General features: G+C 44.0%; 1 protein-coding gene across 1 annotated transcript; it reads left to right on the plus strand.

The window, feature by feature from the left end:
* The first annotated feature begins 1,364 nt into the window (after nt 1-1,364).
* LOC123170842 (uncharacterized) lies at nt 1,365-2,693 on the plus strand. The gene is made up of 2 exons (XM_044588580.1): nt 1,365-2,272; nt 2,360-2,693. Exons 1-2 carry the CDS (start codon nt 1,523-1,525, stop codon nt 2,411-2,413), a joined length of 804 nt encoding a protein of 267 aa, XP_044444515.1. The 5' UTR covers nt 1,365-1,522; the 3' UTR covers nt 2,414-2,693.
* Nucleotides 2,694-26,608: the final 23,915 nt, after the last annotated feature.

The raw sequence follows: 26,608 nt of genomic DNA on the forward strand, positions 1-26,608 counted from the left end.
GGCTACATCCGTTCCAGCCGGGTGTATGGTTAACGGCGAAATCATTAATTAAAGAGTACTCATTGCAAACAACACTCCACCTTCCCAGGTCACGACAAGTGGCGCACATGCAGCGCGCCACTTGTCGCAACTTGAGAGATTTCCCTTTTTTCGTAGATCCATTTATTCAAAACATTTTATCTCTTAAACCATGCGTCCAAACCTCAAACCGTTTTCACCATTGGATTCCTCGCGTCGAGATTTTCAAAACTAGATCCCATGTTGATAGGCTTTAACGAACTTTTTTTCACGAAAAAACCGGACGAAAAAAATCAAACGAAAAAACCAAACCGGGAGCACGTTTTTTTTCTTTCCGAACGCCCGTGCCTCTCGCGAAATCATAACCGTGCCTCTCGCAGAAGCAAAACCGTGACTCTCGTGGAAGGAAAAAAAAGACAGAAAACCCGTTTTTTTCCTTTTCGAAAGAGGCACGCCCGTGACTATCGCGAAAGCACAATCGTGCCTCTGGCGAAAGCAAAACCATGACTCTCGCGAAATCACAACCGTGCCTCTCGCAGAAGCAAAAACCGTGGCTCTCGTGGAAGGAAAAAAAGACAGAAAACGCGTATTTTTCCTTTTCGAAAGAGGCACGCCCGTGACTCTCGCGAAAGCACAACCGTGCCTCTGGCGAAAGCAAAACCGTGACTCTCGCGAAAGAAAAAAAACAAAAAACGCATATTTTTCCTTTTCGAGAGGCACGGCCGTGCCTCTCGTCAAAGCACAACCGTGCCTCTCGCGGAAGCAAAACCGTGACTCTCGCGAAAGAAAAAAAACAGAAAACGCGTTTTGTTTTTCCTTTCCGAGAGGCACGGCCGTGACTCTCGCGGAAGTAAAACCGTGACTCTCGCGAAAGAAAAAAAAACAGAAAACGCGTTTTTTTCGTTTCCGAAAGGCACGGCCGTGACTCTCGCTAAATCACAACCGTGCCTCTCGCGAAAGAAAAAAAAAACGCGTTTGTTCGCGCAAAAAAATTTACTTTGGTCGAAAAGCTAAGGAAGACCGGGGGAAAACCAAAACGTTGAAAAAACCTGAAAAAACCGTTTAAAAAGCCGAAAACGCGTGCGAAAAAATAAAAAAACAAAATCTGAAGGGAGCGTCCAAAGCGCGACACGTGTCGAATGGCTGAGAGCGCGCCAAGTGACGCTGATCGTTGTTAAGTCTGCCGCCTGTCAGATGTGGGCTTATTATATTATTCCACAAACAGTACTCCTTGTGACGAGCATCTCGGGGCGAGGCAGCGGCATAGATAGCGAGCATACAGGAGCTCGGGATCACATAGGCACTTTCGGAAGAAGGGTGTCTATCTTGTTGTGGTAGCGGAGGGAGCACGCTACCCCTCCTGTTCTGGTTGGTGGGCCCATCCCCTGCAGCCGGATCTGCCTGGCGCTCGCTGCTCCTCCAACCTTTCTTTCCACTCCTCCCCAAGAATTCTCACCTCCGGCCTCACACTCGCAGCGTGAGAGAGACAAGCGGAGCGGCGGCCATGGCGCGAGAGCTGAGCAAGGAGAACCTGGAGTGGGTCCTCATGCAGGCCATGATGGCCGCCAAGAACGTGCGCACGCAGCGCGACCGCCTCCTGGAGCTCCACCGCCGCCTGGAGCGCCACCGGGCCGCCCCCGCCCCCACCCCTGCCGACGCCGAGGCCAGGCTCGGGCAGATCGCCTCGGACGTCTTCAAGGTCTACTACCTCGGCCTGGACCCCGGCGCCAGGATGCTCTGGGTCTGCCTCGACGCCGCCGTCAAGAACCGCGCCGTCTCCGCCGTCAACATCGCCTTCGCGCTCCTGCCCGACGAGCAGCTCTACGACGCGCTGCTCGCGCAGAAGCTCCCGGCCCACCCCACCACCCAGCCCCAGGCCATCGCCCGCGTCGAGTCCGCCATCTTGGCCGTCAAGATGCTCGAGGAGCACCACCTCCCGCGCTGCGTCGAGTGCCTCGTCGGCGGCCACGCCCCCGTCCCCGGCAAGCCCCGCGACCCGGTCGCCGCCGCCACCGAGAGCCTCGCCAAGGTCGATCTGTCCGACGACCCGGACGCCACCGCCAAGACCCGTCACGTAGCCAGCGATGGCGACGTGGACAAGGCGCTCGACTACCTGTGCCGCGCAAACCGGATCACGGCCCTCGCCATCAAGCACATCGACCTCGCCGTCGCCGTCCTCTCCCGCTTCCTCGACCGCAAGGAGCTCGCCCGCCTCGCCAAGTTGACCGACCGTGGCGCCTACCTAGGAGTTGAGGTCCGCTACCTTCCTCATCTCTTCTTCCTCCCTAGGTGTAACGGCGGCACGAGCATCAATCTGACAGTCCGATTCATCTCACTGCAGATTAGCCAGCCCACTACTTCACCTGATCCATTGACGCTGTCGACATGGGACTGAAGGGTGGTGGGATCCCTTTTGAAGCCATGCTCCTCCTATCACTCATTTAATGACTTCATCTATCATCTTCAGTCATTATATATGCAGACTTGTGGTTTCAGTTCAGTTTGGTCAGATTTATTTAGTGCTATGCTACTACTATCTGTTTTTGACTAATTCCTGGGCGGCCGTGGCAATTTATATTAGCTTCACTATTAGGGGTAATCTATGTATAGTAGTGTAATGTTGAACTGCATCTTATCTATGGGACGATCGAATCGAATCGCAGGAGGTATCTTAATTAATCAGCTTCATCTGTCGTACTAGTACAATGTCGTAGCTGCATCTTGTTCATGGATGATCAAATTGAATTGCATGACAAGGTGATTTCGGGCGTGTTATAATCATGTTTTGTGATGCAACTTTTTTGTTCCGGTCTTATAGACTCCTAGCAAGGATAGCAAGATCACTTAATGGCGTGCATCCCCTGTTTGGGAATCGTGTTTTCTTCTGCATGGTGCTTGTGATGGTCCATATATAGTCACCAACATCTTTGTAATCTTCCTACATGCTGGTTATCCTGGACTGGAAGCATTGACCAGGCACAATTTGCTTGATTTCCCCTTTCATTCAGACCTTCTGCTTCTGCATTGTGTTATTTTAGAATGAGGTAAACACCCGGCCTATTCTGCCTTGTGTTATTATGTGTGGTGCGCTGATGTCCCTAATTATTTTGAATCACTCTATCTGTCGCTCTGTTCATCTATGCTCTCTAGTTCATGTAACCTTTTGATATCACTTCAGTTCGGCCAGTTTATTCTGCTGCTAATATCTGTGTTTAATTTCGGGAGCACCATGACTATCTTAATTAGCTTCATTTTGGGTAATGTTGATATGCATCTTATCTGTCGGACAACCGAATGGAGTTGCAGTTTCAGCGCATGTGAAAATTGGGATTTTGGACAAGCTACAACCATGTGTTTAATCATTTGACTGGGATGGCATTTGCTTTGATCATAGGATAGTAATCTGGATTAATGTTGTTTGCATCCTCAGCTGCTATTTTTTTTAAATGTTCATTCCTTAATCTTGTTCTGCATGGCGTAAGAGTTATATATATCTTTTATGGTTGTGAATTGTGATAACTGATCCACAGTCACTGAGAAACTCATGATGGACTGCATCCTACATTTGCTGGTTGTTTGGGAGGATGCATGAGGCACATTATGATGACCCTTTTCCAGCATGTTTAGTAATCTGCTCCTCATATTGTTTTGTATGTAATCTTCTCCTCATGTACACTTACGGTCTCTGTACATGCGCAAGGAAATTTACACGTATCTTAGCTGCATCTTATTTGTGGACGATTCAATCAAATTGAACATGACAAAATTGGGATTTCAAACGTGCTACTGTCTGTTTTAATCATGTTTTGTGATGCCGTTTTTTTTTGTTCCGATCACATGATAGCAATCTATACTATTGAAGTGCATTCCCAGTTTGTAAATCGTGTTTCTTCTGCATGCTCCCCCTATCAGTCGTTTAGTTCATGCAACCTTATGATTCTTCTGCATGCTCCTCATATCTCTGTCGTTTAGTACATGCAACCTTATGATTTCAGTTCAGTTGGTTCAGTCAGATTACTCTGCTGCTATGCTACTACTACTTGTTTAATTAATTTGTGGACGGCCAGTCGCAATTTATCTTAGCTTCCTAGGTAATCAATGTACTCCCTCCGTCCGAAATACTTGTCGTAGAAATGAATACAAATGAATGTATCTAGAACTAAAATACATCTAGATACATCTATTCATTTGACAAGTATTTCCGGACGGAGGAAGTAGTAGTGTAGTGTTGAACTGCATCGTATCTGTGGGACGACCAATCTATATGGTACTAGTGAGGTGTCGTAGTTGCATCTTATTCGTGGACGATCGAATCGAATCGCATGACAAAGTTGGGGTTTTTGACGTGCTACTACTGTTTTTTAATAATCATGTTCTGTGATGCCATATTTCTGTTCTGATCCTAGCTTCCAGCCCCAGTTTGTGAATCATGTTTTCTTCTGCGTGGAGTGTGCTTGCTGTCCCTACTGGTTCATGTTCATCCAGCATGTTTGGTAACCTTGTGCCTCATGTCATTATGTGCGGTGCCCTCATGTCCCTACTGATTCTTTCAAAAATAATTTGGGAGGAAAACCATCGTACGTATGTGATCTGGAACACACATACTCATGGTCATGTAGGATTGATGTGAGGAGCGAAAAGTATTTGCATTAGTTTCCACATCATCTGTAGAAACAAGAAGATATATGGAGATACATAACAATGGCTGGACATTTCTGTTCCTTGTAGAATGTGGCACTGTATTATGCTACAAACTAGTGCAATTTTGTGAGTTCCTTGTTTTGTTTCTCAAGACCAAGGGCACTTCCCAAAATTGACACTTGTTTAACTTATCTGTCCAAGAAATTCAAAACAAAAAACATTTTGCATTTTCAAAATCGTCTTTTGTCACCAAAGAAATTGTCTTCAAAATTGCCTTTAAAAAAGGAATTTCTTTTCTGCTAGTGCTGATTGACTTAGCTATCGACAAGTCCTTATCAGTCAATTTACTTCATCTATGATGATCTCTAAGTGGTCAATTATGCAGAGTTATGTTTTCATTTCAGTTTGATCAAACTAATATGTTGTTCTGCTAGCATCTGAACTTTTTTGTCAGCAAACATGGATATGGGTTTCACGCGCGAGCATAATTTTGTGATGAAATTACATTCATAGAAGTCTATGCACAAATAACAAAATATGTGATCCAAAATGCTTTCGAAAACAAAAAATAAATTGGATCATCAATTTTTTTGGGGGGCATGTGAGCCCGTGCTCACAAACCCCATGTCCCACAAATTGCTTTGAACTGAAGAACAACCGCACATAATTGCACTCAGGCCTCATTCGGTTTGGAGAAAACCAAAACATAGGAATTAGGAGTAGTATAGGAATTTGATAGAATGACACTTGCCATCCTAAGGAATTGTTATTGCCTCATTCCTACGCAAAATATGAGCTTTGAGTGGATGTATAGATTCCTCCAAAAACACAGGAAATGAGTAGTATTCCTATGACATCCCCGTACGCGTTTCCTACAAATCGAATGCACCTATAGGAAATTTTCCTCTGAAATTCTTGTTCCTATGTTTTTCCTATAAAAATCCTCCAAACCGGATGAGGCCTTAGTTTGTCCATTTCACACTTGTAGAAAACCTATTCAGGATGTTAAACCGCCTTCGAGACCCGTCGCAACAACAGCTGCCAACAATCATCACACTTGATGACCTACAGAGGCTTGTTCACAAGTTAATATGCGAGGACTGAGCCCGACTGACCGGTGGACCAGGATGCGCCCACAGTCGGACGGCCGGCGAGATGCAAGCACAGAGAGAAGGAAGAAATACCGCGAGGCGGCGCAAAGTGCTCGGGTGGCTGCATGATTCGGTTTCCGACGACTCCTGATAAAACGCGATGGCGCCTGGGCCTGGGTGCATCGAAATCGGCAACAATGGTGACGTGCGTAGATACATCCATTCTGGCGGTGGCGACGAGCGGCAGCTGAATCAAAGTGGGCGGAGGAACGGCGGGTGCTACGGGGTGGTTGCGGTGGTGCTTGTCCACCGGTGGAGGCAAGGATGACCGTGCCGGAGTGGATGCAGTCGAGTGAGGGAGAGCAGCGGGCGCATGGAAGGGGGGAAATTATCCTAAGAACGAGCCACGACCGAGTAAATATAAGCAATGACTGACGTAAGGAGTAAACCTTTTTTTTTGCAGGAAAGGGGTAAACTTTTTAGGAGTTAAAGCAAACGAGGGATCGGCTAGGTCCTGAAAACAAATAACGAGATGTTGTATTTTCTCCGGCATCCCCGCGGCGAAGAAGATGGGCCCGAAGAAGGACCGGTTGCAGCTCACGCCGGCGGAGCTCGCATGGCTCGATGAGGAACGACCAAGAGGAGGGATCTGCAGACAAGTGAGGTGGAGAAGAAAGCCGCTGCCGAATACGCCGCCGAGACCGCGGCCTTGCAGCAGGCCGCATAGCACAAGGTCGTCGTCTACCAGAACGAGGCCATCCTCGCTAAGGCCACGCATGTAGTGACGACGCAGGCCCTCGTCATGCTAGGGTTGTGCCGACCCGGGCCGACCATTCTCTCCGACGCAACCATGGCCACAGTGAGCACAAGCTCATCGAGCGTTTGCCCTCGCGGTACCAGTCGCCGAGCTCCTCCATAACACCGGAGACGCTGGAGTTTCATCTGCCACGGCTGCATGGCCAGACCCGGTTCTCCACCTCGTGGGACGGCAGCGTGATCACACCGGCCACTCCTGCCATCCCAGCCGTCATCGACCTCAACATCACGCCTGGGTACAATGGTGCTGGCCAGTCGTCCGATGGGATGCAAAGGAAGGAGCCCCAGGCGATTCCTATGGCCAACTTTCCCGGCGCCCGCAAGATGTTTGATGAAATGCCACTCCCAACGCCGACGGCCGATGATCCTGACTACACCAAGTTCATGAAGAACGTCATCTACGAGGGCCTTGGCCAGGCATTCCATGTCGGTGACTGCTACTTGTGAGCTGCGTTGGGATTTCCCCGAAGAGGAGAGGACGATGCAGTACAGTGCAGATAAGTATTTCCCTCAGTTATGAAACCAAGGTTATCAATCTAGTAGGAGAACCAAGCAACACTATATAAACAACACCTGCACACAAACAACAAATACTTGCAACCCAACACGTAGAGGGGTTGTCAATCCCTCAACGGTATTGAGAAAGGTTAAATTGTATTTGTTTAGATAAATAGAACTAACAAAACTACAAAAGAAAATTGAAGCAAGGTATTTTTTGTTTTAATATATGATAGAAAATAGACCCGGGGCCATAGTTTTCACTAGAGGCTTCTCTAGAGAAAATAGCATACAGTGGGTAAACAAATTACTGTTGGGAAATTGACAGAAAAACAAATAATTATGACGATATCCAAGGCAATGATCATGTATATAGACATCACGTCCAAGATTAGTAGAGCGACTCCTGCCTGCATCTACTACTATTACTCCACACATCGACCGCTATCCAGCATGCATCTAGTGTATTAAGTTCATGAAAGAACGGAGTAATGCTTTAAGCAAGATGACATGATGTAGACAAGATAAACTCACGTATGAATAAACCCCATCTTGTTACCCTTAATAGCAACGACACATGCGTGTCATGCCTCTTTCTGTCACTGAGATTGAGCACCTCAAGATCGAGCCCATCACAAAGCACCTCTTCCCATGGCAAGAAAAAATCAATCTAGTTGGCCAAACCAAACCAATAGTTCAGAGAAGAAATACGAGGCTATAACAATCATGCATAAAAGAGTTCAGAGAAAACTCAAATAATATTCATGGATAGGTCTGGTCATAAACTCACAATTCATCGGATCCCAGCAAACACACCGCAAAAAGTCATTACATCAAATAGATCTCCAAGAACACCGAGGAGAACACTGTATTGAAGATCAAAAAGAGAGAAGAAGTCATCTATCTACTAACTACGGGCCCGTAGGTCTGTGGTAGACTACTCATGCATAATCGGAGGGGCATCAAGGATAATGAAGAACCCCTCCGTGATCGTTCCACCCTCCGGCAGAGTGCCGGAAAAGGCCTCTAGATTGGATCTCGTGGACTCCCATGAGGGTTTTGGGATTTTAGAGTATTTATAGACGCGGAGGTAGGTTGAAACGATACCCATGGGCCCAACCCCTGGCACGCCCTGGTACCTAGTGGGCCCCACTGTCATCTTCTCGTGGCCTCCAGAAGCTTCCAGGGTCTCTTATCACCAGAAAAAAATCTCAAAAAAGTTTCGTTGCATTTGGACTTCGTTTGGTACTGATATTCTACAAAGTAAAAAACCAGCAAAAAACAGCAACTAGCACTAGGCACTAAGTTAGCAGGTTAGTCCCAAAAAATGATATAAAGTTGCTTGTAAATGTATATAAAACATCCAAGATTGATAATATAATAGTATGGAACAATAAAAAATTATAGATATGTTGGAGACGCACTACTGCAGGATGCTGCTAATGCGGCACTACGATCAGAGACCCTTCGACGAAATTGTGTGCGATGCAATAATCGCAAACGGTGGTATAGAAAACCCGTCAAAAAAGGTGCAAAACATTTGCGATGACAGATGCATCAAACCAGGTTCAAATTTTGGTTGCGTGTACGATTCAGGGCATACGGTTCAGTTAAATTAACTGTTTGCGATGAGGAGGAACAAAAGAAACAGGCTGTTAGATGAAGGTGTGTGCGATATGCAGCATACACTTCACTCGGATGAACTGTTCATGATTAGGCAACACAAAAGAAACGGTCAGCCAGATCAAGGTGTGTGTGATATACGACATGCGGTTCACTCAGATGAACTGTTTGCGTTGAGACAAGAGAACAGAAAAGGTTCAATATAAAAAGATGTGTGTGAGACGCGGCAAACAGGTCTGTAATCAGAAATGTGTGCGAAGACCGATAATAACACAGACGATTGCTTCCAATAAGACATATGTGATATGCTCTGTCTACACAACATCTATTAGCCATTGGGGGATGTGCGGTCATCCGGATGCGTGATACATCTCCAACGTATCTACTTTTTCTCACGCTTCCTCTTGTTTTGGACTCTAATTTGCATGATTTGAATGGAACTAACCCCGGACTGACGCTGTTTTCAGCAGAACTACCATGGTGTTGTTTTTGTGCAGAAATAAAAGTTCTCGGAATAAAGTGAAACTTTGCGAGGATTTTTTATGGAATAAATGAAGATTTTTGGAGCCAACAACCACCGAAGAGGGGCCCCTGGGTGGGCACAACCCACCAGGGCGCGCCCCTTCTCTTGGCGCGCCCAGGTGGGTTGTACCCACCTGGTGGCCCCGCTGACGACCCCCTGATACTATAAATTCATATTACTCCAGAAAAATATCACGGAGAAAGAATTATCGCGTTTCACGAGACGGATCCGCCGCCAAGCCCTGTTCTTCCTCGGGAGGGAAGATCTGGAGTCCGTTTGGGGCTCCGGAGAGGGGATCTTCGTTCTTCGTCATCACCAACCCATCTCCATCGCCAATTCCATGATGCTCCCCACCGGGAGTGAGTAATTCCTTCGTAGGCTCGCTGGTCGGTGAGGAGTTGGATGAGATTCATCATGTAATCGAGTTAGTTTTGTTAGGGCCGGGTCCCTAGTATCCACTATGTTCTTAGATTGATGTTGCTATGACTTTGCTATGCCTAATGCTTGTCACTTTGGGCCCGGGTGCCATGATTTCAGATCTGGACCATTTATGAATTCATCATTATATCCATGTGTTAGATCCGATCTTGCAAGTTATAGTCACCTACTACGTATTATGATCCGACAACCCCGGAGTGACAACAACCGGGCCCACTCTCGGTGATGACCGTAGTTTGAGGAGTTCATGTATTCACTATGTGTTAATGCTTTGTTCCGGTTCTCTATTAAAAGGAGGCCTTAATATCCCTTAGTTTCCAATATGGACCCCGCTGCCATGGGAGGGTAGGACAAAAGATGTCATGCAAGTTCTTTTAATAAAGCACGTATGACTATTTACAGAATACATGCCTACATTATATCGATGAACTGGAGCTAGTGCCGTATCGCCCTAGGTTATAACTGTCACATGATGAATATCATCCAATAGGTCACTGATCCAATGCCTACAAATTTATTTATATTGATCTTGCAGCGTTACTATTGCTATCATCACTGTTACACTTGCTACGAATTATTGTTGTCACTGTTACTGTTATTATAGCTGCTGTCACTACTATCAAAACTATCAAACTACTGTGCTACTGATCACTTTGCTGCAGATAATTAATCTCTAGGTGTGGTTGAATTGACAACTCAGCTGCTAATACCTTCAAATATTCTTTGGCTCACCTTGTGTCGAATCTACAAATTTGGGTTGAATACTCTACCCTCGAAAACTGTTGTGATCCCCTATACTTGTGGGTTATCAATACGCCATAAGGATGCGAAGAGGCATCCTATATCAGCAAGGACTAGCTGTTCCACCAGTAGCTCATGTAAGAGAACTCTCAAGTTAAGTGTGCTCAGGCTGGAGCAGCCATCAGATGGGTGACTGGATGGGAAGTTGTGTTGATGTTAAATTAACTGATAGGATGGGTCATATCTGTCAAATTAAATGACTGATATGACCCATCCCATGAGTTAATTTAACCTCGAGGTCCTTGTTATTTATTTATTTTTTATTTTTAAACACATGTTAAAAAAGGTCTACCGCATTACTTTTTGACAATGTGCGAGACATGGCATACAGTTGATCCATCCGACCTGTTTGTGATGGAATAAGCCGTGTGTGTTGTGGGCAAACGCTTGCTAGTGTACAACCGTTTGCGATTGATGAATTCATCACCGACGGGTTCCCTAGTGCGGTCCGTGTTCATCTCATCATCATCTACTTCTTGTGCTAGCTCGATGTTTCTTATATGCTAAGTTTCCATTAATTGATGGCGTTTTATGAACATGCCACCGTTTCCCGCCATTTCCTCACATGTTTCCCACCACCCAGCGATATTGCGCATAAACCTAGGCGGCGCGCGACGCACGGAGGAAACAAGCACAGCCTGTAGCACATCCACCTTTTCCAAGCATGCCAACCCACCAAAGCGCCGCCTCTGCCATCAACCTCGTCGACGAGGAAATCCAGAAGGCGCCACGGCCCGTCGAGGCCGCGGCGCTCCGCGGCAATACGATGGACGACGCCGTGATGCACGCCATCGCCAGGGTTGAGCAGACCCTTGGCGCATGGCGCTTCAGCGCCGCGGATCAAGATAGGCATGTCAGCGCCGAGAGGCTGCAGCTCGCCGCACAACATGATCGATGGCGCGCCATAGGCGAGCTAGGCGTGCCCGCGCCGATAGGCTGTGGCTCGCCGCACGGCGAGACTGTGGGAGTGCCGCAGAGGGAGAGGCGCGGTGCACCGCACAGCAAGAGCGGATCCATCGGCGCTTGCCTGCTGTCGACAGGGCGTCGCAGGGTACACGCCTCGTCAGTGCCCCCATTCCTCGTCAGGAGTGGGCACATGCCCTCTGTGCCGTACTTTCACCTGAGGCCGGCCGCGCTGTACTTGCACCGGACGCCCGCCGCGCCCTTCGCATGGGTCGCGCCGTTCGCCTTGTCCGCGGCCCGCTCGATGCCAATGCGCTGGTCAGTAGGCTCGACCTCATCCTTGGCCCAGGTGTCCACCTGGGCGCAGTAGAGGAACATGGCCATCGCATCCTCGAGGTGGTGATCTCCGATGAAATAGCCAACTTGGAGCTCGAGATTGCGCTCCAGATGTACCGCGAGCATGTCGACCGCTTGGACGAACGCCTGCATGAGTTCAGGGAGAGCCAAGAGCTACCGTAGGCAAGGGCTGCTGGTCATGGTCTCATGGACGATTTTTATTTTGTTGAGTCGTTTCGACATGGATAGCTATGTATTCACAGCAATCATAGTATTGCTCTGTTTCAATGTGTGTACTCTGTTTTCCGTTCTTATATGTTCTGTTTCAATGTGTGTTTATACGCTTTCCATTGTGTATATGTGGATGATAACTGCTATATTCAAATTAGTATGCAAAAACAGATAGAAAATGGAATTCATAATATATATAATATTAACTTTTCATTAGTTCATCACAGAATATTGATACGTCTCCAACGTATCTACTTTTTCTCACGCTTTTCCTCTTGTTTTGGACTCTAATTTGCATGATTTGAATGGAACTAACCCCGGACTCACGCTGTTTTCAGCAGAACTACCATGGTGTTGTTTTTGTGCAGAAATAAAAGTTCTCGGAATGGAACGAAACTTTGCGAGGAATTTTTATAACAAATAAGAGAATTTCTGGAGCCAAGACCTACCGGAGGGGGGCACCTGGGTGGGCACAACCCACCAGGGCGCGCCCAGGTGGGTTGGCCCCACCTGGTGGCCCCGCAGACCCTGAAACCTTCGCTATAAAATCTTATTTCTCCAGAAAAAATCAGGAAGAAAGAATTATCGCGATCCACGAGACGGAGCCGCCGTCACCTCCTGTTCATAATCGGGAGGCCAGACCTGGAGTCCGTTTGGGGCTCCGGAGAGGGGGATCTTCGTTCTTCCTCATCACCAACCCTTCTCCATTGCCAATTCCATGATGCTCCCCACCGGGAGTGAGTAATTCCTTCGTAGGCTCGCTGGTCGGTGAGGAGTTGGATGAGATTCATCATGCAATCGAGTTATTTTTGTTAGGGCTTGATCCCTAGTATCCAATATGTTCTAAGATTGATGTTGCTATGACTTTGCCATGCTTCATGCTTGTCACTTTGGGCCCGGGTGCCATGATTTCAGATCTGAACCGTTTACGTTATCACCATTATATCCATGTTCTAGATCCGATCTTGCAAGTTATAGTCACCTACTAGGTGTTATGATCCAGCAACCCCGGAGTGACAATAGTCGGGACCACTCCCGGTGATGACCGTAGTTTGAGGAGTTCATGTATTCACTATGTGTTAATGCTCTGTTCCGGTTCTCTATTAAAAGGAGGCTTTAATATCCCTTAGTTTCCAATATGGACCCCGCTGCCACGGGAGGGTAGGACAAAAGATGTCATGCAAGTTCTTTCCATAAGCACGTATGACTATTTACGGAATACATGCCTACATTATATTGACGAACTAGAGCTAGTGCTGTATCGCCCTAGGTTATAACTGTCTCATAATGAATATCATCCAACAAGTCACCGATCCAATGCCTACGAATTTATCTTATATTGTTCTTGCTAAGTTACTACTGCTATCGTTACTGTTGCACTTGTTACAAAATTACTGCTATCAGTGTTACCGTTACTGTTGCTACTGCTACTATTATCAAAACTATCATACTACTTTGCTACTGATCACATTGCTGTAGATAACTAATCTCCAGGTGTGGTTGAATTGACAACTCAGCTGCTAATACCTTCAAATATTCTTTGGCTCCGCTAGTGTCGAATCTATAAATTTGGGTTGAATACTCTACCCGCGAAAACTATTGCGATCCCCTATACTTGTGGGTTATCAAGACCTTTTTCTGGCGCCGTTGCCGGGGAGCATAGCTATATTTTTTGAGTCACTTGGTATTATTGTCATATTATCACTATGAGGAATCTGAAGGATGCTAAGAACAAGATATTTCCCTCTAAGATGAGGGGAGGTAAGGAACTGCCATCCAGTTCTGCTTTAGATTCACCTTCTGTTATAAGTAAACTTGCAACACCACCACATGCTATCAATTATGATATGTCGCAAGTTATTGATGATGCTACTTCCGCGATGGATAATGCTTATGATGATGCTAGTACCTTGCTTGATAATGATGATGTGCCACTTGTTGATTTTCTTGATGAACAAATTGCTAGAGTAATACAACATGATGTTGTTGAATCTGATGATGAGCTTGAAACTGAAACTCTTGAAACACCTGCTAGAACTAGCCTTCCTAGATATGAATTGCCTAAGGTATCGAAAGGTTATGTTATGAATGAGGAGACAACTAGAGATATTCTTGCTTGTAAGGATAGAGATGATCTAGAGAAATTATTATGCAAGTATAAAGAAAAATATCTGAATGCTAGAATGAAATATGATCCTAAGTATGCTACCTCACCTATCTTTATTGATGATAAGGATTATGAATTCTCTGTCGACCAAGAGTTACTTACTTTGGTTGAACCTGATCCCTTCCATGGTTATGAAACTGAAACTGTTGTGGCACATCTTACTAAGTTGAATGACATAGCCACCCTTTTTACTCATGATGAGAAAACCCGCTATTACTTTATTCTCAAATTTTTTCCGTTCTCATTAAAGGGTGATGCTAAAGCTAGGTACAATACTCTTGCTCCTGGTTGTGTGCGTAGTCCCCAGGATATGATTTATTACTTCTCTGAAAAATATTTTCCTGTTCATAAGAAACAAGCTGCCTTACAGGAAATATTTAACTTTGTGCAAACTAAAGAAGAGAGTCCCACAAGCTTTGGGGAGGCTTTGCCAGTTACTTAATGCTTTGCCGGATCATCCTCTTAAGAAAAATGAAATACTTGATATCTTCTATAATGGACTAACCGATGCTTCTATGGAATTCCTAGATAGTTGTGCTGGGTGTGTTTTCAGGAAACAAACTATTGGGCAAGCTGAAGAATTATTGAATAATATATTGAAAAATTATGATGATTGGACGCTTCCTGAAAGCACAAGTGCTCCCTGGGTGATTTTGGTAATTAATGTCAACATATCCCTTGTTGGACTAATGCTTCTACCTAGTATGTTTCAGATAAGTTCAACAATGGAGTGGCATGGACTAGAGGATGTGGAACCCCTTCAAGATGCTAAAGACAAAGGATTGGCTCAAGCTCAAAGCTCAGGACTCTACATTTTCTATTTTAGTGATCCAAGATCACATTGAGTCCATAGGAAAAGCCAATACTATTAAGAGGGGATGAGGTGTTGGTTAATGGCTTGCTTGCTCAAAGTGCTTAGTGATATGCTCCAAAGCCCTCAACCACTTTCTCACATCCACATATGTCCCAAACCAAAAGTCAAACTCGGCCCCATCGAAACTTTCTATCCGGTGCCGCCGAGTTCACCTGACATAGCCACTGCCAGAAATCCTAATCAATTCGTCTCACCGATGGGATCTCGGTCTCACCGAGATGGGCTTGCAAACTCTCTGGTGCCTATTGCAATAATTTCGGTCCCATCGAAATATGCAATCGGCCCCACCGAGTTTGCTTGGCCAACTTTCTGTTTCGCTTATTACCCAAATCGGTCCCACCGAGTTTGAGTAATCGATCAAACCGAGATGAGGCTTTTCCCTAACCCTAGCACATCGGTCCCACCGAGTTGATCCATTCGGTCCCACCGAAATGTCTAACGGTCACATTATGAACTGAATCGGTCCAACCGAGTTTCATGATTCGGTCCCATCGAGTTTGGTAAATTGTGTGTAACGGCTAGATTTTGTGTGGAGACTATATATACCCCTCCACCCACTCTTCATTCGTGGAGAGAGCCATCAGAACATGCCTACACTTCCAACATACATTTTCTGAGAGAGAACCACCTACACTTGTGTTGAGGTCAAGATATTCCATTCCTACCACATAAATCTTGATCTCTAGCCTTCCCCAAGTTGCTTTCCACTCAAATCTTCTTTCCACCAAATCCAAATCCTGTGAGAGAGAGTTGAGTGTTGGGGAGACTATCATTTGAAGCACAAGAGCAAGGAGTTCATCATCAACACACCATTTGTTACCTCTTGGAGAGTGGTGTCTCCTAGATTGGCTAGGTGTCACTTGGGAGCCTCCGTCAAGATTGTGGAGTTGAACCAAGGAGTTTGTAAGGGCAAGGAGATCGCCTACTTCGTGAAGATCTACCCGAGTGAGGCAAGTCCTTCGTGGGCGACGACCATGGTGGGATAGACAAGGTTGCTTCTTTGTGGACCCTTCGTGGGTGGAGCCCTCCGTGGGCTCGCGCAACTGTTACCCTTTGTGGGTTGAAGTCTCCATCAACGTGGATGTACGATAGCACCACCTATTGGAACCACGGATAAAAAATCTCCGTGTCTCCAAATTGCGTTTGCACACTCCAATCCCATCCCTTACATTCTTGCAACTTGCATGCTTTAGTTTCCGCTGCTCATATACTCTTGTCATGCTTGCTTGATATGTATTGTAAATGTCTAAACTTGTGCCAAAACTCTACCTCAACTTAAAGAAATTAAAAACTGCAACTTTTCTTACTTAGAGTCTATTCACCCCCCCCTCTAGACACCTCTTCTCGATCCTTTCAATTGGTATCAGAGCTTTGGTCTCCATTGCTTTAGTTTAATCACCATTGGAGGAAGATGGATGTGTCTATGTTGGGGAGTCTTAGACGTAGAGTGCCTATTCTTGATGGAGAATATTTTCATGAGTGGAAAAATGAGATGCTTGAGATTTTCAATGAATATCATTTGAACAAGTACATTACTAGCCCTTGTGCACCTCATGTTGATCCTTTGCATCCTACTCTAGATGAAGATATTGACATGATCCGCAACCTTAGAACTGTTAATCTTATCACTAGAGGCTTGCCTAGAAACTTGATTGGATGTTTGCCTACTCTTGAGTGTGCCTATACTATATGGAGATTTCTTGAGGAAAGATTTCCAAACTATTCCTTGCAAAGCTTAGATGAAATTCTCCATAAGTCTATTGCCTTGAGTAAGATGAACTCTAGTGATCCTAATTTTGGTGATTGTCTATTTGAGCTTACAAATCTCATGCGTGCCAAAGGAGATGTTGGAATCATTAGCAATATCATATCCGAAGCTATTAGAATTCATAAGGTGACCATTGTGATGATCATTTATCTAATGATTTATCCTCTCTAGGAATTGATCAAATGCAAGACAATGTTGAACATGGATACTATGATGAGGATGATGATAGTGACTATGATCTCGACGATGCGATGAGACACTTTGGTCTTATGGCTAATCTTCGCGGCTACATGGCTGGAGGAAAGGAATGGGTCCTTGATAGTGGATGTACTGATCATATGACCGGAGACAAAGATATGTTTCGTGAGCTTGCTGAAAACGACGGCCCTCGAAAGTATGTCACTTTTGGTGATAACTCAAAGGGTAAGGTGGTTGACCTCGGTAAGGTGGCCATCTCACATGATAGCTCCATACAAAATGTCATGCTCGTTGAATCTCTTGGGTACAATTTACTTTCAGTATCTAGACTTGCTGATTTTGGTTTCAATGTCCTATTTACTGAAGTAGATTGCCAAGTGTTTAGGGAGACAATCATAAAATGGTCTTTACCGGTATACGTAGAGGTGATCTTTACATTGTTGATTTCACTAAAAAGGCTCAACCTAGAACTTGCTTAATTGCTAAATCTTCTAAAGGCTGGTTGTGGCATAGAAGGTTAGGTCATGTGGGCATGCGAAATCTTGATAAGCTTATTAAAGGTGATCATATCCTTGGAGTAAAAGATGTTATATTTGACAAGGATAGACTTTGTAGTGCTTGTCAAGCAGGAAAACAAGTTGGAGGGAGTCACCCCGTGAAGAACATCATGACCACGAGAAGACCGCTCGAGCTACTTCACATGGATCTCTTTGGTCCCAATGCCTACAAGAGTCTCGGTGGTAACTCATTTGGTCTAGTCATACTCGATGATTTTTCAAGATTTACGTGGGTGTTCTTTCTTGATGACAAATCGCAGGTCCAAAAGATCTTCAAAAACTTCGCTAGGAAGGCCCAAAATCAATTTGAAGTGAAGATCAAGAAGGTTCGGAGCGGCAACGGAACGGAGTTCAAGAACGCAAATGTGGATACCTTTCTTGACGAAGAGGGGATTTCACACGAGTTCTCGGCTACGTACACACCTCAACAAAATGGAGTTGTTGAGAGGAAGAACTGGACTCTTATTGAGATGGCAAGAACGATGCTTGATGAGTACAAGACTCCAAAACACTTTTGGGCGGAAGCGGTTGAGATAGCTTGTCATGCAACAAATCGCTTGTATCTTCACAAGCTACTCGGCAAGACGGCATACGAGCTCCTCACCGGTAACAAACCCCAAGTTGGATACTTTCGAGTATTCGGCTCAAAGTGCTACATTCTTGATAAGCATCGTCGTTTTAAATTTTCTCCTAAATCACATGAAGGTTTCCTACTTGGTTATGGCTCAAACTCTCACACTTACCGTGTCTACAACAATTTCACCGGAAAGGTTGAAGAGACGGTAGATGTGAAGTTTGATGAATCTAACGGCTCGCAAGTAGAGCAATTGCCAATTGATGTAGGAGACAAAGACCCTTCAGATGCAATCCAAGACTTGTCTATTGGCAAGATTCGTCCAACGGAGGTGAAGGAGAGTACCTCGTCCATCCAAGTGGAAGCTCCCACCTCACGACAAGGTGAACCAAGAGTTGATACGGAAGCATCCACAAGTGGGACACACCAAGACGAAGAAAACGAGGAAGTACACGAAGATGAACATCAACAACCTCCTTCTCCACCACGACAAGAGAACGACAACATCAACAATGAAGAAGGCCAAGAAGAAAAACAAGATGAAGAGGATGTTCCACCCCGAGCCAAGCAAAAGCTCCCACGAGTTCAAGCAAGAGTCGCCAAAGATCATCCCGTCGAGCAAATCTACAATGATATCCAAACCGGGAGAATCACTCGCTCTAAAACTCGTTTGGCTAACTTTTGTGAACATTATTCATTCATCTCTAGCATTGAACCTATGAAGGTTGAAGAAGCATTGGAAGATCCGAATTGGATAAACGCCATGCATGAAGAGCTACACAACTTTGAGAGAAATCAAGTGTGGACATTGGTTGAGAAGCCCGACAACAACCACAACATCATTCGTACCAAATGGGTGTTTCGCAACAAGCAAGATGAAGATGGACAAGTAGTTCGCAACAAAGCACATCTCGTCGCCCAGGGCTACACTCAAGTCGAAGGTATGGACTATGGTGAGACATATGCCCCCGTTGCTAGACTTGAGTCCATTCGCATCTTACTTGCCTATGCTAATCACCATGATATCACCTTGTACCAAATGGACATTAAAAGTGCTTTTCTAAATGGTGAAATTGAGGAGGAAGTTTATGTTAAGCAACCTCCCGGCTTTGTCAATCCTAAGAAACCTAATCATGTTTACAAACTTCACAAAGCTCTTTATGGTCTTAAACAAGCTCCTAGAGCGTGGTATAAATGCTTGACCAAGTTCCTTATTGAAAAAGGCTTTGAAATTGGAAAAATTGATTCTACTCTTTTTACTAAAAGGGTTAATGGAGAACTATTTGTGTGCCAAATTTATGTTGATGATATTACATTTGGTTCGACTAACCCTCATTTTAGTGAGAAGTTTGGAAAGCTAATGTCGGAGAAGTTTGAGATGTCTATGATGAGTGAACTCGAATTCTTTCTTGGTTTGCAAATCAAGCAAACTAAGGAAGGTACCTTTGTTTCTCAAACAAAGTACACCAAGGACTTATTCAAGAAGTTCAATATGCAAGAATGCAAAGGTATGACTACACCCATGCCTACTAGTGGACATCTTGATTTGACCAAAGATCATGAACCAGTTGATCAAAAGGTTTACCGCTCCAGATTGGTTCATTGTTATATCTATGTGCCTCTCGTCCCGATATTATGCTAAGTGTGTGCATGTGTGCACAATATCAAGCGGCCCCTAAAGAATGTCATCTTAAGGCTGTGAAAAGGATAGTGAGATACTTAATAAACACACCAAATTTTGGCATTTGGTATCCTAAGAGGTCTTCTTTTGATCTTGTCGGTTACTCTGATTCGGACTATGCCGGAGACAAGGTTGATAGAAAGTCCACTTCGGGTACTTGTCAATTTCTTGGTAGATCTCTTGTGTCTTGGTCCTCCAAGAAACAGAACTCAGTATCCTTATCCACCGCCGAAGCAGAATACATTGCCGCTGGTTCATGTTGTGCTCAATTACTTTGGATGACCCAAACTCTTAAGGATTATGGGATATATGTGAAACATGTTCCTTTACTATGTGACAATGAAAGTGCTATTAAGATTGCTCATAATCCTGTGCAACATTCTCGAACCAAGCATATTGAAGTTCATCATCATTTCATTGGAGATCATGTTGCTAAAGGGGACATTGATCTTAAACATGTTCGCACCGACAACCAATTGGCGGATATATTCACCAAACCGCTTGATGAGAAAGTCTTTTGCCGTTTGAGAGGTGAATTGAACAACATTGATGCTTCAAACTTGGAGTAGGAACTCCCTTTGGATACATGCAAGGCATGAGCCTTTGACTAATCCTTGATATTTCTTTCATGATGCTATTTATATGTCTTGGATATATTTGCACCCTTGCATGCTATCTAACCCTTGTAGGTACTTGGATGAATCTAAATCTATGAGATTGCAACTCACTCACATCTTGAGCAATCTCTACATCACCAAGTCTCTACATAATGGTGATTGAAGACAAGGAAGCACAAAACCCTTCGAACATATCCTTTGACAAATTCTATATCAAATTTTACGAGTGTCATTTTGGATACGCAAGTGCTCTTCCTTGCAAGACTAACCCATGTAGGTAGATGAACTCAAATTCCAAGTGGTGCTCCCAACTCTTGATGAGCTACGTCAACCTTGAGCAACCCACACAAGTTCAACTACATGATCAATATCAACACCACCACCCAAGGTATGTTATTCCATCTTAGAGAAGCTTTACTCCAAGACATGAGTCAAAGCAACTCAACAAGATATGAATACATCCAGATGCTTAAACAAAAAATGGTAACCCCACTTTGAGATTAAACGATGAGTATGACCTATGATCAAGTGATCTCACTTGACTCCTAAGTCAATATACTCTATCATAGGTGACTTTGTCGCCGACCAATTCTAGATGAAGTTCTCTTGTGTTTCTCCATGCTCTTGCATTTGTCTCATGCATATTTATTTCCCCTTTAAAAAAAACTTCATCTAGATTCCTTTTATTTCTGTTCTGCATTCCCTGCATCCAATTCATTGCAAATCTTTTAGCTAATTCTTTGCAAATCCTTGTGAGATCTTATTTGTCTAGTGAGCTGAGGTGACAAGTGGTTTCACTGTGATGAACTCGGTCACACCGGTTTGTTTCCTTCAGTCCAACCGAATTCTTTCGGCGCCACCGAAGCACACAACTCGGTGCCACCGATTTCACTACAGGAAAGTCAGCTTGCCACTTGTTCCTGCATTCTTTTTGCTCCAGCTCCACTCAATGATTCTTGTCCTCTACCAGCATCATATTCGATATGCTGCTTTGGTGTGTGACTCAAGGACCAAACCCATTTGTAACTAATATCCAGAAGAGCCCTTCTTGGAAATTGATGTCAAAGGGGGAGAGAGAGATCACATCAAAGCTTAATCATTTCTATAGGGGGAGAAAGAGAGAATACTCAGGGGAAGAGAGTTTCTCAACAAGGAGAAAGTAATATCACATAAAAGACCTCGGATGCTTGGTGTTCAAGAGGAGAGAAGTCACATGTATTTAAGAGGGGAAAGACATGTTCATATTTGATTGTTTGCATTAGCTCTGTTTCTTTTCTTTGCTCTAATTTTCTGTTCCCTATCTTCTCCCAGCATCCCATGCTAGATTCAGGGGGAGCAAGACATCTAAGGGAAGGAAATCCTTGAATACACTGCATATCTTTACCTTTGGGGACATGTCTATATTCAATGGGGTACTTAGTACTCACTCTCTACATGTCATCCCAGTCTTGGTACTCTTGTGGTTTCTTTTGTTTGCTATGGCTAGTAAGTGTATCTGTGTTATCTAACCTTGTTTACTCAGGTTCATTCCTTCCTAAGCCAACTAAAAACCACAAGGTAAGTATATGCATCTCAGTCATGTGTATGAGGATTTCTTGCTGATGTACATACTGTTTGCAAGAAGGACTCATGAGCATGAAGGTACATTTCCTATATTCACATCATTTGCCCTGATGCATATAGCCAAGATACATGTAACACATTGCTTACTATTTCATGCTTATGCATTCACATGCTCCTATATTCCATATTTACATGATTGCATACATGTAGGGGGAGCCTATGCATGTTACATGTCTTTCCAAAGCTTTTCTTGTTATTCTCTATATCTTTATCTAAAGCTTTGATGTATGTTGTCATCAATTACCAAAAAGGGGGAGATTCAAAGCACAAGTGCTCCCTGGGTGATTTTGGTAATTAATGTCAACATATCCCTTGTTGGACTAATGCTTCTACCTAGTATGTTTCAGATAAGTTCAACAATGGAGTGGCATGGACTAGAGGATGTGGAACCCCTTCAAGATGCTAAAGACAAAGGATTGGCTCAAGCTCAAAGCTCAGGACTCTACATTTTCTATTTTAGTTATCCAAGATCACATTGAGTCCATAGGAAAATCCAATACTATTAAGAGGGGACGAGGTGTTTCTTAATGGCTTGCTTGCTCAAAGTGCTTAGTGATATGCTCCAAAGCCCTCAACCACTTTCTCACATCCACATATGTCCCAAACCAAAAGTCAAACTTGGCCCCACCGAAACTTTCTATCCGGTGCCACCGAGTTCACCTGACATAGCCACTGGCACAAACCCTAATCAATTCGTCTCACCGATGGGATCTCGGTCTCACCGAGATGGGCTTGCAAACTCTCTGTTGCCTATTGCAATAATTTCGGTCCCACCGAGTTTGCTTGGCCAACTTTCTGTTTCGCTTATTACCCAAATCTGTCCCACCGAGTTGGAGTAATCGGTCAAACCGAGATGAGGCTTTACCCTAATCCTAGCACATCGGTCCCACCGAGTTGATCTATTCGGTCCCACCGAAATGTCTAACGGTCACATTATGAACTGAATCGGTCCGACCGAGTTTCATGATTCGGTCCCACCGAGTTTGGTAAATTGTGTGTAACGGTTAGATTTTGTGTGGAGGCTATATATACCCCTCCACCCACTCTTCATTCCTGGAGAGAGCCATCAGAACATGCCTACACTTCCAAGATACATTTTCTGAGAGAGAACCACCTACACTTGTGTTGAGGTCAAGATATTCCATTCCAACCACATAAATCTTGATCTCTAGCCTTCCCCAAGTTGCTTTCCACTCAAATCTTCTTTCCACAAAATCCAAATCCTGTGAGAGAGAGTTGAGTGTTGGGGAGACTATCATTTGAAGCACAAGAGCAAGGAGTTCATCATCAACACACCATTTGTTACCTCTTGGAGAGTGGTGTCTCCTAGATTGGCTAGGTGTCACTTGGGAGCCTCCGTCAAGATTGTGGAGTTGAACTAAGGAGTTTGTAAGGGCAAGGAGATCGCCTACTTCATGAAGATCTACCCGAGTGAGGCAAGTCCTTCGTGGGCGACGGCCATGGTGGGATAGACAAGGTTGCTTCTTCGTGGAACCTTCGTGGGTGGAGCCCTCCGTGGACTCGCGCAACCGTTACCCTTCGTGGGTTGAAGTCTCCATCAATGTGGATGTACGATAGCACCACCTATTGGAACCACGGATAAAAAATTTCCGTGTCTCCAAATTGCGTTTGCACACTCCAATCTCATCCCTTACATTCTTGCAACTTGCATGCTTTACTTTCCGCTGCTCATATACTCTTGTCATGCTTGCTTGATATGTATTGTAAATGTTTAAACTTGTGCCAAAAGTCCACCTCAACTTAAAGAAATTAAAAACTTCAACTTTTCTTACTTAGAGTCTATTTGGCCCCTCTAGACACCTCTTCTCGATCCTTTCACTTCCTGAACCACCGCCTAAACCCACTGCAAAGAAGAGGGGTATATTATATCTCAGTCCTGAAGATATGCAAGAGGCAAAGAATCTATGAAGGAAAAAGGTATTAAAGATGAGGATGTGAAAAATTTACCTTCTATTGAAGAAATACATGGGCTTGATACACCACCACTGCCTAAGGTGGTAGAGGTAAATTCTTTAATGAAGTTCAATGATAATGATAATCCTCACAATATGCACCCTAGTCAATGCCTTTATGAGTTTGAAAACTACATCAGAAAACAAGATCACTTCAATGCAAATGTTATGAAACAATTGAAATATAATTATGATATGATTGCTCGCTTGAGTGATTTGTTATTTAGAATCTCAAATGATGTTAGAGGTGTGGGAAAGCATGATTCTATGGTACAAACCCAGTTAGAACAAGTTGCTAAATATCAAAGAGAATTGCTTGATGAAATGAATAATAATATACCTGACTTTGTTGTTAGAGTCGCAACTAAAGGAGGTAAAATGACTCAGAACCACTTTATCCTGAGGGACACACAAAAAGAATTGAACATGATTCACAAAGGACAACACCACTGCACCTAGTCCTTCTAAAAGGAAGAAGAAAAAGAAAAATGATAGGACTTTGGATGCTTCTAGTGAACCTGAAGTAGAAAAACCTCCTGATAATGATAATGAAACTTCTATCTCTGATGCTGAAACTCAATCTGGTAATGAACACTCACCTTCTGACAATGAAAAAGATAATTATGAGGTTCATGAAGATACTCAAAAAAATGAAAAAGAACCAGACAATGATGTTGAGATAGAACCACCTGTTGATCCTGATAACCCACAACCTAAGAATAGAAGATATGATAAGAGAGACTTCATTGCTAGAAAACATGGTAAAGAAAGAGAACCATGGGTTCAAAAACCTATGCCTTTTCCACCCAAGTCAACTAAAAAGAAAGATGATGAAGAATTTGAACGCTTTGCTGAAATGCTGAGGCCAGTCTTTTTGCGTACTCGCTTGACTGATATCTTGAAAATGCCTCATGCAAAGTATATGAAAGACATCATCACCAATAAGAGAAAAATATCGGAAGCTGACATCTCCACCATGCTTGCTAATTATACTTTTAAGGATGGAGTACCTAAAAAACTTGGAGACCCAGGAATACCAACTATACCTTGCTCCATCAAAAAGAATTATGTGAAAACTGCTTTATGTGATTTAGGAGCTGGTGTCAGTGTTATGCCTTTCTCTTTATATAAAAGACTTGATTTGAATAAGCTCACACCTACTGAAATATCTTCGCAAATGGCTGACAAATCAACTCCCATACCTATCGGTATTTGTGAGGATGTGCCCGTTGTTGTTGCTAATGTTACTATTTTGACTGACTTTGTTATACTTGAGATGCCCGAGGACGACAACATGTCGATTATCCTTGGTAGACACTTTTTGAATACTGCAGGGGCTGTTATTGATTGCAATAAAAACAAGGTCACTTTTCATATCAATGGTAATGAGCATACGGTGCAATTTCCGAAGAAACAATTCCAAGTGAATGGTATTAATGTTATTGAAAAATCTCCGACAATCACTATTGGAAGTTTTCATCTACCTCTACCTACTTTTAAAAAGAAATACGAAATGCTTATTGTTGGGGACATTCATATCCCCGTTGAGGTAACTTAGTGATTTATGAAAGTTCTTCGATTTCATGCTAATCGAAAGTGGTTGTTAATAAGACTTGATCAACCTTATTAATGGATCATTTTTGAGAGGTATGAAGTTGATGAATTTAGTAAGCACTACCTTCTATCCCTATGTTTTGTTTTATGTTTTTATTAGTTAAATAAAATAAAATGCCATGTTTCGTCTGTTTTGTGAATTTCCCGTGCAATAAAAATGACCCAAAAATAAAAGTTCTCAGAATGGCCTGAAAATTTAATACGATTTTTTCTGAATATTTAAGAATTTCTGGTGCAAATAATATCAGAGGGAGGTGCACCAGGTGGGCACAACCCACCTGGGCGCGCCAGGACCCCTAGGCGCGCCCTGGTGGTTTGTGGTCCCCACGTGGGCCCCCTCACTTATCTCTTCACACCACATCATCACCTATTCTTCCGTTTTACTGGACGGAATTTACCGAAACAGTGCTTTACCCCTAGATGTCCAGTCAACTGCTGCGCCTCAACGCATTTCGGGGAGAACCAGCACCTACAGAAAAAATTCTCCATTGCTCTCTCTCTCGTGTTCGTGCTCTCAAACTAGTGGATTTCGATCTCTTTGCTCGAAGCTCCGTTTCCGAAACTGTTTCGAGGGACTGCTGCTTGGTATGTGACTCCACCGTTTGTCCATTTAGTTTTTGTTTTAGTGGTTTATATTTTGAATAATTAGTTACTCTTGGTGCTGATGTAGATGAGCTTGCATGTTGAATTCTTAGAGTTCTAAGTAGTTTGAATGCTTGCTATGGCCTCTATGTATCCCTATATGTAGTTGCTACCAATTTTGTGAAGTTTTGGTTAAGGAAAATTTGTGGACAAAAAATTTCAGAATTTTTGTTCATAGGAAAGGATGAATATCTTTAGGAAGTTTGCTTCTAAGAAGAATTCCAAGGGTGTTATTGGGGAGTCGTCTGACAGTGATCTCCATCCTCGAAGATTGGTGGAGGTACGGCCATGCGAATGGCTGCACACCAGTTCATGGAAGAGGTTGGAATCCTTCAGGAGTTCACACAATATGTTGCTAATGCCGGCCTCACCCACTTCATCACAGCTGAATGTGAACAGTA

Source organism: Triticum aestivum, chromosome 1D (assembly GCF_018294505.1).
Source record: "Triticum aestivum cultivar Chinese Spring chromosome 1D, IWGSC CS RefSeq v2.1, whole genome shotgun sequence".
NCBI classification, from domain to species: domain Eukaryota; kingdom Viridiplantae; phylum Streptophyta; class Magnoliopsida; order Poales; family Poaceae; genus Triticum; species Triticum aestivum.